At 34.0% G+C, this 20,155-nt stretch overlaps 1 protein-coding gene and 1 pseudogene across 3 annotated transcripts in view; both read left to right on the top strand.

Annotated features, from left to right (window-relative positions):
- The window catches only part of LOC148939149 (eukaryotic initiation factor 4A-III pseudogene), a 60,039-nt pseudogene extending 40,999 nt beyond the window's left edge, over positions 1 to 19,040 (top strand). For both annotated transcript variants that reach the window (XR_016143563.1, XR_016143564.1), the window contains 2 exons: positions 11,088 to 12,335; positions 18,850 to 19,040. The product of XR_016143563.1 is annotated as a eukaryotic initiation factor 4A-III pseudogene, transcript variant X1 (transcript). The remainder of the gene's footprint in view (positions 1 to 11,087; positions 12,336 to 18,849) is intronic.
- On the top strand, positions 1,905 to 2,631 carry LOC148939150 (survival of motor neuron-related-splicing factor 30-like). Its single transcript, XM_089107010.1, has one exon. It carries the CDS (start codon positions 1,924 to 1,926, stop codon positions 2,629 to 2,631), a length of 708 nt encoding a protein of 235 aa, XP_088963136.1. The 5' UTR covers positions 1,905 to 1,923.
- Positions 19,041 to 20,155: the final 1,115 nt, after the last annotated feature.

The following is a 20,155-nucleotide window of genomic DNA, read 5'->3' as shown; positions in this document are numbered from 1 at the left end:
TGTAAAGATTTAGTATGCCATGCTTCATTTTCGTAGTAAAATTGTAATTTGATTAGTGCACTTATTAACACAGTTGTCTTTGTCTTTTCCCCTCACTATTATCTTTGTTCTCTATCATCATTTACCCTTTTTGAAGGGGCGCCCATTTTTTCCACAGGGTGTACATCTCAGAACGCCACTTGTGCCACACAGGACCGCTGAAACATACTAACATTAGTAACCTGCTAATGAAAGAGTATGTGGGAGAAGCTGTTTTTACGTACCGAGAATGAAGAGCCAGAAATTGTCTGCGGTGAACTTACTGCTAATTATCTTTATACAGTGATATATATATATATATATATATATATATATATATATATATATATATATATATATATATATATATATATATATATATATATATATATATATATATATATATATATATAACACAGCGCTATAGACTGTAAAAGTCCGCATCCTTCAAATTAAATGGACTTGTAGAATATTAATGCTTAAAAAAATAACCTCTATATAGTTGTTAAAGTTTCAAAGACTCATATACACAACATATTTAATATAAAATATCTCTAAAAATAGTAACTGGTTCTGATTCTTGTGAAGCGGACAGTCTTGTTTGGTTAAAAAATGAACCAAACAGGTTAGAAATTAAAGTCTTTTTCAAGTTAAAGTACGCTAAGGGTGATTTTTCAGGCTTAATCGTCCGCAAGATATTTTACAGGGAGGGGGATTTTCAGCGAGGATGGAATTTGACAAGAGGGGGTATATTTCATGGAGGGTGAGCCAGATTTACCTGCATTATTCGAAAAACGAACAGAAGTTAAATAAAACAAACAAGTGTTTTTTTTAACTGATAGTAAGGAGCAATATTAAAACTCGAACCAAACAGATATTATTCCGTATATGAAGGGTTGCCTCCTCCTCAATACCTTGCTCTGTACGCTAAAGTTTGACTGTTTGTCCCATTTTTTAAGAACGGCTACTGAAGCACCGGGGCCGTTTAATTAGAATAGGACGCTTTTTTAAAAGTGCTAACAGCTTTAGCGTAAAGAGCAAGGTATTGAGGAGGGGGCAACCCTTCATATACGGAATAATTTCTGTTCATTTCGAGATTTAATGTTGCTCCTTACTTTACCTTACCAAAAGCGAGACAACATTAACACGTGAATTTGATCAATTCTACATGGGCTTGACACACATGACCGTATTCAGGGGAGGTGTTTGAACCCCCCACCCACATTCACTAAAAGAAAGTGCTTGTCCACTCGTAAAAATGCATAAAAACACATTTTTGATTTTTTTTTACCCCCTCCCAAAAAAAAATCCTGGATACGGTCCTGGTTTGAGCAGGAGCGGATCCAGTATTTTTTTTAAGGAGGGGGGGGCCAAAATAGGTTGATCTGATAAACTTACGTTAATTAAGTAAATTACACTACTTTAAACTACGTTAGGGGGGGGTCCACCCCTCCCCTGGATCCGCCACTGGGTTTGAAGTTAAAATAAAGCCCAATTTCTCAAAGCTAATCACATTCGCCAAGAAGTGAAATGACTTTCAGTAGCCTTGTTTTGTAACTTAACCCTCGACACGATTTGTATGAGTTTAAGGTCAGAACAAATTTAAATAATATCTAACCTGTTTTAGTATTTTTAAATAGACAGGAATTGACTGCCAAATAGTGACTAAATTAGTAACCTAGTTTCGTAACTTAACCTAGAATTTGGGGGAAATTGGAACATGACAAATAAGATCTTTCCTGTTACTTTTTTTGTATTTTTCATTAGTGTCAGAGCTGAAACACAGTGACAATTTTGTAAAGACCGTTTGGAATCGGAATCCTTGATTAGACTATTTGGGTAAGACTTTGGACTACAGTTGTCATAGAAAAAAAATCAGAAGATTGGATTGATTATGTTTATGAAATGGAAGAACTACAATCAAATCTTTCCACCTACAAATTGCAACTAGAACAGGTTGAAGCAGCTCTTACTGCAGACGAAAATAACCAAGAACTTCTCAAGCTTAAACAGGATTTGACAGAAGTTATAGCTTTGACTTTGGAATTAATCAAAGCTCAGTTGGACACTGAAGAAGTAGAATCTGAAAAACTCACAAAATGGTTAAGTGATGAAGGACCTGTTTCTGTATTAACTCCAATAAAAGAATGGAAAGTTGGTGATGAAGCATCAGCTCCATGGAGTAAAGACTCTCAGTTCTATGATGTAACAATCACCAACATACTCGAGTATGGAGAAGCTGAAGTGAAATTCGTTGGCTACACCCAAAAAGAGACTGTTCCACTCGTCGTTCTTCGAGAGCCCAATGGCAAAAGAGGAAGATACAGAAAACAAGAAAAAACGGCTGCTCAGAAAGAATACCTGAAAGCAAGAAAGTTGAAAAAACAGGCCCGCTTTCAAGAAATGATAGATGCTAGAGAAAAAGAAAAGTCCAAATGGCAGTCCTTTGCTACCAATGCATCGTCAAAGTTGAAGAAGGGTGTAACAAAGAGAAGTATTTTTGCTACACCTGAAGCTGCTGATGGAAGAATTGGTGTTGGAACTTGTGGAATTGGAGGAAAACCAATGACAGAATATAAGCTGGCAGAAGAGAGAAGGAAAGGAATGATATAATTACTTTGGTGTATTTTATCCGTGATTTATAATGGAATTCAATAAAATATTTTGTCTTTAATCATAAAGTTACGAATGTCTTTTTTCGTTTTTTTTCTGTTGCGGGATGGGCTGGAAATTTTTTTTTTCGGGAAGTTCATATCCGTCTATCTGATACCTCAGTTTCTGGTCTTCATTATGTGAACCTGTGGCCTAAGAATTCTTGTTCGAAGCTTAGATCATTTATTAAACTTCGAATTCATTTGTATGCTAAGGGTGATTTTTCAGGCTGAATCGTCCGCAAGATATTTTACGGGAAGGGGGATTTTCAGCGAGGATGGAATTTGACAGGAGGGGGTATATTTCCTGGAGGGTGAGCCGGATTTACCTGCATTATTCGAAAAACGAACAAAAGTTAAATAAAACAAACAAGTCTTTTTTTAACTGATAGTAAGGAGCAATATTAAAACTCAAACCAAACAGAAATTATTCCGTATATGAAGGGTTCCCTCCTCCTCAATACCTTGCACTTTACGCTGAAGTTTGACTGGTTGTCCCAATTTTCAAGAACGGCTACTGAAACACAGGGGTCGTTTAATTAGAATAGGAAACTTTTTTTAAAAGTGCTAACAGCTTTAGCTTAAAGAGCAAGGCATTGAGGAGGGGGAAACCCGTCATATACGGAATAATTTCTGTTCATTTCGAGATTTAATGTTGCTCCTTACTTTAATACAAAAAAAAAATTGTTTTATTTAATCCTCAACCAAAAGCGAGACAACATTAACACGTGAATTTAATCAATTCTACATGGGTTTGACACACATGACCGTATTCAGGGGAGGGGTTTGAACACCCACACACATTCACTAAAAGAAAGTGCTTGTCCACTCGTAAAAATGCATAAAAACACATTTTTGATTTTTTTGTAGCCCCCTCCCAAAAAAAAAATCCTGGATACGGTCCTGGTTTGAGCAGGAGCGGATCCAGGATTATTCTTAAGGAGGGGGGGGGCAAAATAGGTTGATCTTATAAACTTAAGTTAGGAGGAAGTTTATTTAACGCAAACTTGCGTTAATTAAGTAAAATACACTACTTTAGACTACGTTAGTGGGGTCCACCCTTCCCCTCGATCCGCCACTGGGTTTGAAGTTAAAATAAAGCCCAATTTCTCAAAGCTAATCACATTCGCCAAGAAGTAAAATGACTTTCAGTAGCCTTGTTTTGTAACTTAACCCTCGACACGATTTGTAGGAGTAAGGTCAGAACGAATTTAAATAATATCTAACCTATTTTGGTATTTTTAAATAGACAGGAAGTGACTGCCAAATAGTGACTAAATTAGTAACCTAGTTTCGTAACTTAACATAGAATTTGGGTGAAATTGGAACATGATAGATAAGATCTTTCCTGTTACTTTTTTTGTTTTGTTTTTTTGTATTTTTCATTAGTGTCAGAGCTGCAACACAGTGACAATTTTGTAAAGACCGTTTGGAATCGGAATCCTTGATTAGATTATTTGGGTAAGACTTTGGACTACAGTTATATTTAGCCAAAACAGCAAGGTTATCTATGAGAAATTCTAAATGAAACTCATGAAAGACTTCCCTATTTGACCTAAACTGTGTATTGAACCTCATAATCCTCACTATCTCCCAACTTGAGCAATCTTTACGAATTTTTAGCTCTTCACAAGGAAGCATAATAGTAGCAAAATAGTAGATATAAGGTAGAAAAATATTATATTTGCACCGGAAAATGGCAACTGCAGCACAGTGCAAAGAACGAAAGCTAGAAAAGAGCTCCATCATAACCCCCGCAATCAAAATTTCCAAACCTGAACATTATAGTCTAGTTTATAATCAGCTTGCATATTCGCTCTTCCAGTCTCCCTGATAAGTTTAATTTTTTTAATTTCCTGTTGACTAACTGAACTATCGTAATTGTTGTAGACCTAGGCTATGATAGTGGTTTCAGTACATGAAAATTGAGTGGGAAAAATTTTGTTTAAGTCAGATATTTTTTAAGCTGATATTTTTCAAAGCACTAAAAAATTTTTTTGTCATGAGCAAGGTGTCGAAAAGGGGCAGTCTCCCATACAGGGCAACTTATATTTGTTTTAAGTTTTAAACTTGCTCCTTACTTTATTTGAAAAACCTTTTCTATTTATTAAATTATATTTAATGAAACAAGTTTTTGTGAATGCAATACTTTTGGCAACGCAGAAATAACGATCAACATTTCAATGGTCTCTGCTTGGATTTTGATGGGGAATCGAACAGTTCGTGGTAATGAACTGTAGCTTAGTTACTGCGACCTGGCTCAATAGTAACCATAACTCTTAAAAACAGAATTTTGATATCAATGGAAATATCAAAAGCATTGGCTTATTATGCTGATTCCAAATATATTAGTTTCATTAGGTTTAGTCTTACCCATCAAAAGCTACGAGCCTGAGAAAATTTGTTCGGAAAAAGGGGGAAAAACCCCCTTGAAGTCATATAATTTTAATGACATTAACGCCATCAGATTCAGCATATCAAAGAACCCTATTGTAGATGTTTCAAGCTCATATCTGCAAAAATGTGGAATTTTGTTACTTTTACTGGAAGATACTCCCCCTCCTCAATACCTTGCTCTTTACGCTAAAGCTGTTAGCACTTTTAAAAAAGTGTCCTATTCTAATTAAACGACCCCAGTGTTTCAGTAGCCGTTCTTGAAAATTGGGACAAACAGTCAAACTTTAGCGTAAAGAGCAAGGTATTGAGGAGAAGGGAACCCTTCATATACGGAATAATTTCTGTTTGTTTTGAGTTTTAATATTGCTCCTTACTATCAGTTATAAAAAGACTTGTTTGTTTTATTTAACTTTTGTTCGTTTTTCGAATAATGCAGGTAAATCTGGCTCACCCTCCATGAAATATACCCCCTCCTGTCAAATTCCATCCTCGCTAAAAATCCCCCTCCCCGTAAAATATCTTGCGGACGATTCAGCCTGAAAAATCGTCCTTAGCATACTTTAACTTGAAAAAGACTTTAATCTCTAATCGGTAACCCTAAAGACATATTTATTTAATCTAAGTTTGAACTTTACCCCAACCCCCTAATGTGCAAATATATACCCTGAAATGGTATATATATACGGGTGAAGTTCCTTTTCGTCACAACTGCATGTTAAATTTGGATTCAGGATGGAATTCTGACTATAGAGGTCCAGGGGACACATGTCTCTTGGCCCATCTCCAATTGATATAACTAGAACTAATTGGCAACTGTAGCCTAATAAAAATATATCTAAACTTTAAAGAATCAGTTAAAATTTCTTGGTCATATCAACGTGTTTTTTGTACATTTATATTTGAAAAAAGCATACAAAAGGCCATGGGCGCCCATAAGCTGAATTCCAGGGGGGGGCAAACTTCGTCTAATTGCTACTTTTAATGCTATATAATAAAAATCTCAGAACAAAAATATAAAAATAAGGCAGCATCATTCAGCCAGGGGGGGCAAGAGCCCCCCCCTGCCCCCCCATATGGGCGCCCATGCAAAAGGCACATTGGTCAGTGATAGAAGTTTGAGTTCTAGACTATCCCGCTGTTATAAATTTTTTAGCTTGCAATAAAATACTGATGGGAGCAGCAAAAACCACAAAACAAACACTATCAACCAGGATATGTTGACTAATGGTTGGGACTCTTGTTACGGTTGTGGTAAACCAGGCTCGAATCTTGGATAAGACAGTTTAAAACAATAGATATTCATTTTCTTTGGTCTGATGAATTCCCTCCTAAAATATTCTACCGGTATTCTAAAATGCATCTATAATATATTGCATAAGAACAGACAGTTGTCAGGGACAGATATGGGAAGGGGATATGGCAAAGGGATTAGCCTGCCCCCAGCGCCAGTCTATAGTTGGCACTGACTCGCAAGGCACTTTTTATTCTGATCAAATGCAATTTGTACCCTAATTTTCCAGCTCCGGAACGCATCAATGTTTAGTAGTGGAGAGTATGCGTTGCTTTGTTTGGGGAGAGATAGTGAGGAAGAGGATACAGTGGGTGGCAGGGGGAAGATCCCCTCTATTAGAAACGTCTACATACAACCTTACTCGTAGGAAACAGTTTTGTGCATTCGTTTTCAACTGTCTCAAGGTCTTTTGACTGGAGAAGGTGGCGTGATTGGGGAACCTTCAAAGGAGGAATATAATTTTATGAGGATAGGATTGAAGAGAGGCGTTCCCAACTTTGAACACCAAAAGCAATAAATGTTTTGGGGTATTGTAAAGTACTCGTATTTGCAACTCTCCTATTTAGTGCAACACAACTTTAATTTATTTTTCGTTTTTCAACTTCTTTATTAATATAGTGCTTCTAATACATATCTTTGTTAAAAATCGGACTAGCTTCAATTATAAAAAAACTTTGAAAAAACTGCAGTATGAAAAGACATTAAATTACGTAAAGAGCAAAAAACTGGTAATTGTATAAATATGTGTTTATATTTTAACAAGGGATTACAAAAATTCAAAAGTCTTAAACAAGAACACCTTTTTGAACGCAACCAGTTATGTAATGTCAGTAGGAAGGCAAAAAAACGAAAATTTGCAATTGTTTAAATGATGATTCTCCATTTTGACAAGGGATTGCAACAATTTAAAAACCTTAAAAAAGAAAACCAAAAGTTTGAAGCTTAGTAACCTACATATCGTTGTTAGAAATCGAACTAGCTTTAACGGTCAAATATCTTTGAACAGACAACAGTATGCAAAGACATTAAATTGCGTAAAGAGCAAAAAACTGGCAATTGCAAAAATGTTGTATATATTTTAACAAGAGCTTACAACAATTCAAAAACCTTAAAAAAAGAAAATCAAAAGTTTGAAGCTTAGATATTGTTAGAAATCAGGCTCGATTTAATAATCAAATATCTTTGAAAAAAAACAGCAATATGAAAAGACAGCAAATTATCTGCGGTTAGAAGACAAGAGACAAAGAGAAACCACATATAGAAGCCTGCCTAGTGTCGGGGCTTGGCGGCTGGTAATTGCAAAAATATTTGCATATATTTTAACAAGAGGTTACGTCAATATAAAAACCTTAATAAAGAAAACCAAATGTTTGAAGCATAGTAGATATAATTGTTAGAAATCAGACTTGCTTTTATAATCAAATATCTTTGAAAAGACAGCAACTGTACTATAGGTACTATATGGTACTATACTACTATATGTACCTGGTACTATATATATATATATATATATATATATATATATATATATATATATATATATATATATATATATATATATATATATATATATATATATATATATATATATATATATATATATATATATATATATATATATATATATATATATATATATATATATATATATATATATATATATATATATATATATATATATATATATATATATATATATATATATATATATATATATATATATATATATATATATATATGTATATGTATATAAATGGTACTTATGCTGTATACATAACACACGAAAGAAGTCAAGTTTGTTTAATGCTCATGAAATAAGATAGAATGAAAATATAATAGTTTAGAAACAAATTTGGGCTATACTACTACTACTACTACTAACAACTCATCGCAGCACCAAGCCGCCTGGGGCCAACACAGCTACGCACGCTCCTCCTCCACCCCAATCTATTCAAAGCCTCCCTTTTCACACCCGCCCACGAAGTTCCCATTTCCTTTAAATCTTTCTTTATGACGTCCTCCCACCCCAGACTGGGACGACCTGCTTTCCGTTTAGCCTTAGATGGTTGGCCGAAAAGAACAATCTTCGGCAATCTGTCATCGTTCATCCGCACAACGTGCCCTAACCACCTCAACCTTTCTTTCATTATAGACCTAGAAAGCGGTATTGAATCACATTTTTCGTATAGCCTATTGTTTGAAATACGGTCAGTCAGCCGGGTACCCAGAACAATCCTTAAGCAATTTCTCTGGAAAACATCTAGCAAATCTTCATCCGCTTTTCGGAGTATCCATGCTTCAGAGCCATATTTGACCACTGTCATCACTGTAGCTTCTAATATTCTAATCTTGGTTTGCAGACTTATCTTCCTATTCTTCCAGACTTTTTGTAACTGTGAAAAACACCCTGAGCCTTGGCTATTCTATTTTTAGCATCTTCACTGCGCCCACCATCTTTACTAATAATACTACCAAGGTAAGTGAAGCTGCCCTCCTGATCAATCTTTTCATTACCCAAAGTCACCTTTTCATCTTCACTTATTCCTATCCTTAGTGACTTAGTCTTCCTAGCATTAATTTTCAAACCAATACTAGCACCATGAACTCGCAGAACCTCTAAAACTTCATTCATTTTGCTCACACTTTCATTTAGGATGCTCAAATCATCAGCATAATCTAAGTCCAGGAGACTTTTTCCTCCCCATTTGATTCCGTGGTCTCCCATTGCCTTTTCTGGGATCCTTAAGACAAAGTCCATCAAAATAATCCATATAAAAGGGGATATAACACGATCCTGCTTAACTCCTGATTTAATACAAAACCAGCTGCTAACCTCATTTCCTACCTTAACCGCAGCAGTGTTATTCTCGTACATAGCATTAATCACTTTGTTGTATTTGTCTGGTATACCATACAAGGATAAAACCTTTACTAAAGCTCCTCTATCAACAGAATCGAACGCTTGCTCATAATCTATAAAACTGAGAACCAAAGGTGTTTGAAAACTTAGGTACTTCTCAATTATTAACCTAAGAGTGAAAATTTGGTCAACACATCCTCTACCTTTTCTAAAACCGCACTGCTCTTCTCTTAAAACTTTGTCTACGGCATCTCTCAGTCTAAAAAGTATCATATTACTAAGCAATTTGATACCTACAGAGACCAGACTAATGCCTCGATAATTACCACACTCACTTTAATCACCTTTCTTATAAAGTGGCTTAATTAAGGTTTTCCTAAAATCGTTAGGTACTTCCCCTTTTTCAAAAATCTTATTCATAATCTTCAATAACTTATTTCTAACCTCAGAGCCACCATATTTAAGAAACTCAGTTACTACCCTATCAGCACCTGGAGCCTTATTATTCTTTAATCCTTTTAGTACTGTTGCTAATTCCTCCTCACAAAATAAATCTTCCTTCACATCCAAGGTATCACAAACTTTTTCATTTTCCTCTATATTTTTTCCTGCAACTCTATCTCGGTTAAGCAAATTATCAAAATGTTCGGCCCATCTCGCTTTAGCTTTTTCCTTATCGCTAATTGCCACCCCATTCTTATCTTTAACTGGGCCATGTCCGGATTGACTACTACCTCTCAATTTGTTAACGTGGCAGTACAATATTTTACTATTATGCCGTCTAGCTGCATCTTCTAAATCCTCGGCAATTTTATTCATGGCCTCCACTTCACACCCCCTTAGTTCATATTTCAATGCTTTCTCCACTTTCTTTACATTTCTTTTGTTTTTATGCTATCTATCACTCAGATAATTCTTGTACAAGTCCTTTCTCCTTTCTATTAAACATAAAGCTTTTTTACTAATATTCTTAGCTGCAGTTCTATCTTTCTTCCCTAATACACCTTCAGCAACTTCACAAATTATTATTCTAAAATTATTCCAACCATCTTTTGCAAATTAGGGGGAGTGGGGGGTAAAGCATAACGTATATTAAATACGTAACCTAACCTGACCTCGGTAACTCCCCCCCCCTAAACCCCAAAAAACAGCAGTTTAAGTATTGTAAACGCGATAAGAAATTACGCTTTGCAATTCACTCTCTCTTGCAAATACCCGTTTTACGGGTTTCCATTTGTATTCACTTTTACAGTCTATAGTGCTGTGTTATATATATATATATATATATATATATATATATATATATATATATATATATATATATATATATATATATATATATATATATATATATATATATATATATATATATATATATATATATATATATATATATAACTTGTCTACCCGTGAAAACATCTAATGTCGCTTATGTTTTTACGTTCTCTGGAGCACTCGCACCTCGGTCCGGGTTTTTATAATGAGTGAGATAGGGAAAGATCATACTGTCTATTATTTATATACTGTGATATATATGCTCTGTAGTGATTTGTTTGTCAGGAACTGCGATCAGATTCTTTTTACTGTGGTAACTTCACCAATCACACTAATTCAATTGATTATTCGAATTATTACACTTATAAAAATACCAAGTTTTGATAAACACTAGATTACGTGATAGTTTCTCTTTGTCATTGCTACCACCAGTTTCAACTCTTATAAGTCACTCATACTCTTTGGCCTTGTCTAGAAAACTCAATGATGTTTTGTGAAATGCCTTTGAAAATGCTGCTTTTGTTTCATGACCACATTACCCAATTTCTTTGCTGTTCCCTGTGAATAAAAACCTTATTTTCCTTTTGATTTCCAGCAAAGATAATATGGCTGCTAAATCCAAGAGAGGAATGGAAGAAGACTTATCAAATATAGAGTTTGAGACAAGTGAAGATGTTGAAGTTGTACCCACCTTTGATAGCTTAGGTTTGAGAGAAGATCTTTTAAGAGGTGTTTATGCTTATGGTTTTGAAAAGCCATCAGCAATCCAGCAGAGAGCCATAAGGCCCATCGTAAAAGGAAGAGATGTAATAGCACAAGCTCAGTCTGGTACAGGAAAAACTGCAACTTTTTCTGTCAGTCTCCTTCAAGTTCTTGAAACAAAAACACGAGAAACTCAGGTCCTTGTTTTGTCTCCAACTAGAGAACTTGCCTTACAAGTTCAAAAGGTTGTATTGGCTCTGGGTGACTACATGAATGTCCAGTGTCATGCATGTATTGGTGGAACCAATCTCGGGGAAGACATTAGAAAACTTGATTATGGTCAACATGTTGTATCTGGAACTCCTGGTAGAGTGTTTGACATGATTCGTCGCCGATCTCTACGAACACGGTCTATAAAGATGCTTATTTTGGATGAAGCCGATGAAATGTTGAACAAAGGATTTAAAGAACAGATTTATGATGTTTACAGATATTTACCACCTGCCACTCAGGTTGTTTTAGTCTCTGCCACACTTCCTCACGAAATATTGGAAATGACTAGCAAGTTTATGACGGATCCTATTCGTATTTTGGTTAAACGTGATGAGTTGACGTTGGAAGGTATCAAACAGTTTTTTGTCGCCGTTGAACGTGAAGAATGGAAGTTTGACACTTTGTGTGATCTCTACGACACGTTGACTATTACTCAACCAGTTATCTTCTGTAATACCAAGCGAAAGGTCGATTGGCTGACAGAAAAAATGAAAGAATCAAATTTCACTGTAAGCTCTATGCATGGCGATATGCCCCAAAAGGAGCGCGATGTTATTATGAAAGAATTCAGAGGAGGTGCAAGTCGAGTTTTGATTACAACCGACGTTTGGGCACGTGGAATTGACGTTCAGCAAGTATCCTTGGTTATAAACTATGATTTGCCGAACAACAGAGAATTATATATTCACAGGATTGGTCGATCAGGTCGATTCGGAAGGAAAGGTGTGTCCATTAACTTTGTTAAAAACGACGACATTAGAATTCTCCTAGACATTGAACAATACTACTCTACGCAAATTGATGAAATGCCAATGAATGTTGCTGATCTGATTTAAGCCAAGAAGACTTTAAACATTTTATGGCGAAGGTAAACCCTATTTTTACGTATATCCTGTGGTTTCAGATTTTTGCATAGTTACGATACTATTAGACCTATATTAAGGCCCATTTAGTCATATTCTCAATTGATGAGATACACAATCATCTGGTAAAAAGAAATGTCAAGGACTGTTGGTTTTTTTCGTCCTGATTTTTATAGCTTTCATACATAACTGTATACATAGGTATATAGCTATATTTCAATAAAACTATATAGCTTTCCCATAACCAGAGCAAAGCTCTTTGCCGCTTACATGAAAAATTAATAAAGGACATAAGAAGAATCCTAACTTACTAAAGTAGTATTTATAAGTGAGGACAGTTGGTTTAATGATGTAAGCAGTAGAATAGCCAAGGTACAAGAAGTCTTTTTGAAGTTGAAAAAAATCAGAAGAGAAAAGAAAAATCAAATTTCGTAAATTTTAGTTCAAAATACATCCAGTAAATTTAGTTCAAAACATGTATCAGTCGTAAGTGAATCTGTAATTTTTCTGTCCAGTATAATCTTTTCTGAAAACTGGCATACAACCATTTTTCGTTGTGAACAAACGATTTAAATAGGTCATGACTTTGGAAAAATTCGTTGAGTGCCAAGAAAAAAAAACGCATTTTTATACGAATGAATTCACAAATACGCAGATATCAAATACCTTATTGGGTTTAGAAAAACTTAATACTGGTGTAGTTTTTCCTAATTTCCACCATAAATATAGATGTTGGAAGCAAGAGAAATGTCATGCACGAAATACTAAACTCATCGAAAGCTCCAGCCCAAAATCATATTTTGAACATTTACATGCTTTATAAAAGAACGAGGGTAGCAGGAATGAATTTCCTTAAATTGTGTAATTCTTTCCGACTAGAGTAGGTATTAATTTAAAAAACTATTTCCACAAAACTAGTATTTCAAAGAAAAGTAAAAAGCTCTATTAAGCCAAAAATGAGCAGAAATAAAGTCAAGTAATATTCCAAGGGTAAAACTACCACAAATCACAATAAGAAAATAAATGGAAATCAAAACGAACAGAAATTACAATAAATAGCCGAGTCAAACTAGAAACGGGCAAAAACTAATATGAGTAAGGCTGATAACCCCTATGTCTTCTCAAGACCAGAAAATAATTTGTATTTTACTGAAAAAAACATTACAAATGACCGTAGATTGTTAGATTAATTTACGTATACAGATATTTATTCTTAAAGTTTAAATTTTAAATTGTTTTAAGTTTAAATTGTTGCTCGTTTTTAGTTTGACTCGGCTATTTAGTGTAATTTCTGTTCATTTTTAGTTCCATTTATTCATTGATTATGATTCGTGGTAGCTTTATCCTTGGAAAATTACTTGACTTTATTTCTACTCATTTTTGGCTTAACGGAGCTCTTTACTTTTTTTTGAAAAACTTGTTTTGCGGAAATAGTTTTTCAAATTAATTAGCCTAAAGAAAATCATTGGAATTCAAAGGGTTCAGTAAAGCATCTGTTAATTCTTCAAAAAATGACCAAAGAGAAACAGAGGAACCTCCGTATAATGCTGTGGTAAAGAATGATATAATTTCATTGGAACACGTGTGTGACGTATTTTGAAAGCCAATCATGTTTTAGCTTAAAGGTATATTAGCAAGAAAAGACAACTAACAATACTTTTTCAAGACTTCATTGGTTCCCATGTATTCAGGTCAGTAAACAGAACAAAAACCTAAATTCCACCTGCTTGCTTCTTTTATTTCAAATTTAAAGCCAGTAAAAACAATAGCAAGTTTTGTGTCACAAGATTTTTACAAGTAGTTTTTCTATTTTTCTTTGGGCTGACTTTTAAAAAGTGACTTATATAAAAAGGTCAGATATTCCATTTTAAAGAAGATCAGACATCGCTTAAGTTCCTCGAAACAACATTACATTGCATTTCTATTTATTCCAATTTTGTTTTTTCTTGTGTTTTCTATAACTATACGAACTTTTTGTGTACTAATAACTGCACTAAATACTAATAAACAAATACATATGTAGGATCACCATAAAAGCTGATTATTTTATTGAATGTTATCAATAGACAGGCTCTTACTCTTAACTATAGGGTCAAAATCTATTGGCAGGCAGTCAACAATCGGACAACACACATTTTCCCTGGTTTTTGCATATTCTGTTTGTTTTTCTTTTGGTTTCCTTATAATTTACTTTATAGACCTAAGTTTGCAGGGTGGTGGCCATGCCCTTCCCCCCCTCTGCCGGTGCCCATGGAACGATTACTTTAATCCGATTTTTTGATGATGCTTTCGTATCTATATGGAAAAATGTCCATTGTCACAGCTATTTAAGTTTTCCATTTTTTGTAGTTTTTTTCGTACCCTTAGGTTGGTTTGTCATATCATTTTTTAATATAAAAAAAACTTTTGACACAATTCATTTTTTTTTGTAGAAAAAAACGCTCCATTAAGCCAAATATAAGCACAAATAAAGTCAAATAATCTTCAAAGCGTAAAAATACCGCATATCACCATCAATAAACAAATGAAAATCGAAGCGAACAGTAATTACAATAAATAATCGAGTCAAACTCAATACCAGTAAAAAAAAATATGAGTAGGACTGACAACAACAATGCTTTCTCAAGGCCAGAACATAATTTGCACTTAACTAACAAAAAAATGACCGTGAATTTTTAGTTTAATGCACATATAGCCTACTGATATTTATTCCTTATAGTGTTAATAATTCTTTATTTATTAAAGTAAAAATGTGAAAAATATGTATAATGTATAAATATGTTTTGTGTTCAGTAAAGCGCAAATTATGTTCTGGTCTTGAGAAAGCAAGGGGATTGCCAGCCCTACTCAGGTTGATCTTTAAATTAATTTCTATTCCTTTTTTATTGACAGTCTTTTTCATGGAAAAAGAAAATAATATTTCATATCTTTCGTTTTTTTTATAAGAGTTCATAGTTCGGTTTGCTATTTGTATGATGTGGAAACTTTTCAACAGTTTCTAATCTTGATAAAATATTATTTCTTTAATTTATGTACACACTTCCTCCTCCGGTTAACCTGAAAAATAGAACTTATTATCATTTCAAAAATATCCTATCTACGCTCTTTAACAACCCTGATAGACTTACACTCTGTTGATTTATTTAAATTGTCAGAGCGGAAGTAGTAATAGCAGTAGCCCTGAAAATTTCAAATTAATACACCTGTAGCTCTCAATATAATGCTGAGGTGTCTTATAGGCCACCACACATACAGTGCCTTTTGATATAGTTTTAAAGCAACATTAGAATTTAAAGGATAATAGGTAAATCGTATAATTGTGTGGGATGGACATACTCATTATTCTTAGAGACATAGCTACTTCTGAGGGATTGACATCCACATAGTTACAATAACTGGACTCTGAACAATTCTGAACAAAATGGCAATCTAAAATTGTTGATTGGATATGTTAGGAGCAATAATGGGCTTAGGACGAAGGCTGCTTACCTCCAATCTCTTTTTACTCTTAAAATAAAACACAACTAGAACTGTTATTCTTGAATCGAACATCCAGCTGATTTAGAACGGCGCTGCTTATGAGATTGCTTATTTGTCTTTTTGAAAACCTGATCGCAGGTAATTTTTTTTCGTTTAAATGAAACTTCCCCTAAGCTTTTCCTAAGATTTTCACCTTCATATCCTTAGCTTCTTTAGTTACTGTATTTACATTAGTAGCATTAATAGTATATGCATTGCCATTTGGTGGTTTAAATATCATTCTCATCAAGTCTTGGAAGTTTTAACTCAATACAGTTAATTTTTCCTATATTATTGCTGATATATTCTTTTGATAATCTGTATATTTATACACTTTAATGCTCCTAGTCTTAAAAGTAGTTGCAATAGAAGTAGTACCTGAACTAGCATCAGTAGCAGTAGAAGTAAATGTAGCAGCGATAGTATCAGTATAGTAGAGCGATAGTATCATCGATGGTACGATGGTACATCGAGAAGTAAATGTATCAGTAATATCATACAAATATTTTTTTTTGGTCAATTGATCACCCCGTTAACATCTTCTGAAGGTTCCAACTTAATACTCAAATCCATTCTTGAGGTAAGCTGTTTTGACAATGTGAATGTACATAGTGCCGTTTGATTTACTTCATATTTCCGTTCAATATTTTAAATGAAGTACTAAGGTTGTAGTAGCAGCATTAGAAGCAATAGCTGTGATGGTAGTGTTAGCAGTAGTAGCAACCAGTTGTTTTGTTGTGGGAGGGGGCTGGGGGGAAGTGAAAGTTGTCCCCTCCTCAATAATTTAGAAAAAATATAATTTATTAAGTAGCTTTAAAACTTTTACTCGTTTTAAGTGTCAAATTTCAGTTTTAATGAAACTTACGTCATCGAAAAACGTGAGTTTTGTTTTTTCGATAAAAAATAATAAAGGATAAAGATTTCCCAGAGCCATTATTGGCACATAGGGTGTCAAATCGACGTGTTAGTTTCTTGGGTCTTTTTCACAGGGACAAGTAGCAAGATTGTCGCTCAACCTTGCTGCAGTGGGGATGGAACAACAGTTTTTCGATCAAACGGAGCAGGAGCTTCGTTTTTAAGTTCAGGAAAGGGCAGCCAAAAAATATTCTAGTATACCTGCTCAGAAAATGCTAAATATCTGTTTAAAGGTTTAACCATTTGAGTAATTGATCTGCTTTGGGAGTTCCCCGTGGTGCCACGCGTTTAGATTGACAAAATCGCCCATAGAAAGGAAATAAAATTTCACTGTCATTTCAATCTAATTTTACATTCAAACCACAAATTCTCAAAAGCTTTTCTTGATAGCTAGTCCCCTTCGAGAATTTGCTAATATAACCTTTGTCTTTGAGTCGGTCCGCTGATGCTTCGGCTTGCAAAAAGGTTTGATGAAACAAGACTGGTAATAGTGAGTGATGAATGTTTTGTTAGTGTTAAAAGGCTGTTAGTGTTTTCAGGCTAGATGGGGTATAGAAATATTTTTGTTATAATTTGCATAATGTTTTGTTTATTTAGTATAAAGTAATTTTTCACATGTTTGATTACCATGACCCTAGAGCTTTCCTTTTCTTAAGAAAAAAGAATCTGGATTACTTATCGTAGATTTTTTAAATTTGTGTTTCCAAGGTTTTATCACATTTTATAAAGGGGTTTTTCACCATCGGCCAAAGAAACCAGGTTCTTATTTAAAAAATTCTTATTATTTTCTCTCTTAGCTGATTTGAACTAACTCAGTTAAAGGTTCCAAGAATCCAGTTTAAGGTTTAAAAAAGCATCGCTTGTAACAATAGTATTGTAACAACAAGAGTAATAACAGGTGTAACAATGTATTTGGAATCAAATTCTAGTTATATTTTTTTTTCACGAATAAGTGATTAGTCAATTTATTTCTTAAACAATCAATTTACCTTTTTGTATAATTTTTTATGTTTATTAAAAATACAATGCCTTTAAATATGTATATATATATATATATATATATATATATATATATATATATATATATATATATATATATATATATATATATATATATATATATATATATATATATATATATTTATATATAAACATAACAAATTCGCTGATAATGAGTTCGCTGAAAAATCGCTGATAATGAGTTTCTTATATTTTGCAAAATACTTGATAACTTCAATTCGAAATCAACGGACTCCTGCCATTTACCCGTGCCCCAGCCATTTAAACATTTGCCTCTCAAATACTTGGACTATCTGTCTTGGCTTTTCTCTGTCTACAATTAGCCATGTCTTGATGCAACCTACTGCAAAATACTTGATAACTTCAATTAGAAATCAACAGAAAATCCGTTGATTTTCCGCACCTTACCTTCTCTCCATATATTAAGATCATCCCTTATACCACTACTAATCCCTTCCTTCACCAAAAGTGCAATACCACCTTGGACTAGTGAAGTACGATTTTTGACATGTAGGTTGTATCATGGAAATGAATAAAGTGAAAGAGACTGAACTACGCACAAAAACGTTTCAAATAGCCCTACGACATCAAACTGGGAAGAAAAATCATCTAGTAACTGGAGTATATCTAGGTAACTTGATGTCACATGGACATTCCAAGAACATAGATAAAACATTGGTCATTCTTTATTGACGAAAACTCATAGGGCGCGGGCAGATAAACACTATTTTTTTTTTATTTAATTGGGTTATAGGGGAATCTTCATCACGGGCGATTCATCTAGATAAATAATACTCCAGGGTTAATTTTTCTACTTCAGGCCCGGCCATCTCTTACCAGTAAAAAAGAAAACGCATAAAAGAAAAAAAGAAAATAAAAAAAAAAAAATACAAAGAACGTTAATCATAACACTAATCAAAGGTCAGCCCTTTAGTTCTGGTACGTTTACACTTCCTCTACATCCTAAGTGGTATTGATTTGTTCTTTTTATTTCGAGTGTAGCCTAATCATTTTTTCTCCTATAAGGCGTTAGATTTAAAAGTTATTATATACTTTTATTTTCAGGTCTATTCACTGCCACACCGGGAGATTTGGGTTATATAGGTCACATTTTAAACACAATTATCGGATATGGCAGTATAGACTGCTTGGAATTTGAGCCTACATTTTTTAACCAAACAGGACTGTCCGCTTCACAAGAATCAGAACCAGTTACTTTTTTTTAGAGATTTTTTATATTAAATATGTTGTGTGTATGAGTCTATGAAACTTTAACAACTATATAGAGGTTATTTTTTAAGCATTAATATTCTACAAGTCCATTTAATTTGAAGGATGGGGACGAAAGAACGTCAAACGATACACGGGTGAGAATTTTCATGTTTTTGGAATAGGCAACAGGCCTAAATATACTGCATAGTCTAATAAAAGTATTCTGAGATTGAATATTTATGGATGTTTAATATTCTTGTGGTGCGACACAGCCCCCCCCCCAAGGGGGTTTCAGAGGAAGTTCTGGTCCCCGAGCCTGGTGCCTCTTTGCCAGGTCATGTGCCTTTCCAAAAGAGACTTGAGAAACGCTTGAAATGGATTAGGTTCTGAAATAGTGTATGCTTCCAAAAAGATTAATTTTTCATTCTATATTTGTTGCACTAGGTATAATTAAATATTTAATTGCCGCTACCTTTGATCGAGAAATTAGATCACTGTTAAAACTTCTTTCAAAAGAGTCAACAGAGAAACTTTTAGGGATAATTTCTCGAGGAAGATCATTCCAACTCGAATTGCAGCGTCGAACGAAGCTGTTCTTCTGCTTCCTTAGGACCAACCTTAAAATAGCTTGCTAAAAATGGGATTTTTGTAACTGTTTTTTTTTTTTTGATGCCTTAGAATGCATTTTGTTCAAAAAAAATGTTTTTCCTTTTTATAACCAAATACGACAAACACAAAATAACATTTGCGTTAAAGAAGTCCTAAGCTTGAAACAAAAGATTTTATTTCTTTGTCTATATAATCTTGAGTTAGCTACAAAACACAAAAAAACCTCGGAGATAAGACACCTTTAGTGAATTTCTTACATCAAAATGGCACACGGTAACTTCTGTAGCTCGCAAAATTTTCATCATGTTGATACATAATAGCTATTACGGTAATTCAAGCGTTGTCAGTCTCATTCAGCGGCGTATAATTCAAGGAGGCTAATACTGTTATTAGTAACTGCTATTACTATATTTTACACTGCTATTAGTAAGTTCCAACTGTCAGTTTGTATTATATGGCTATTTAGCTATAATCAAACAGTTCGTGGTAACGAACAGTAAGTTAGGAGCGACCCAGCTCAATGGTAACCGAAACTCTAAAAAACGGAATT

Source organism: Artemia sp. Qi Xiang Cuo, chromosome 21 (genome assembly GCF_049724085.1).
Source record: "Artemia sp. Qi Xiang Cuo chromosome 21, ASM4972408v1, whole genome shotgun sequence".
Classification (NCBI taxonomy): Eukaryota; Metazoa; Arthropoda; class Branchiopoda; order Anostraca; family Artemiidae; genus Artemia; species Artemia sp. Qi Xiang Cuo.
Note: the sequence above shows the minus strand (reverse complement) of the source record. Positions and strands in the feature narration are given on the sequence as shown.

What these genes read in the sequence shown, in the direction of transcription:
- LOC148939150 (XM_089107010.1), top strand. Translation starts at nt 1,924, where the DNA reads ATGGAAGAACTACAATCAAATCTTTCCACCTACAAATTGCAACTAGAA.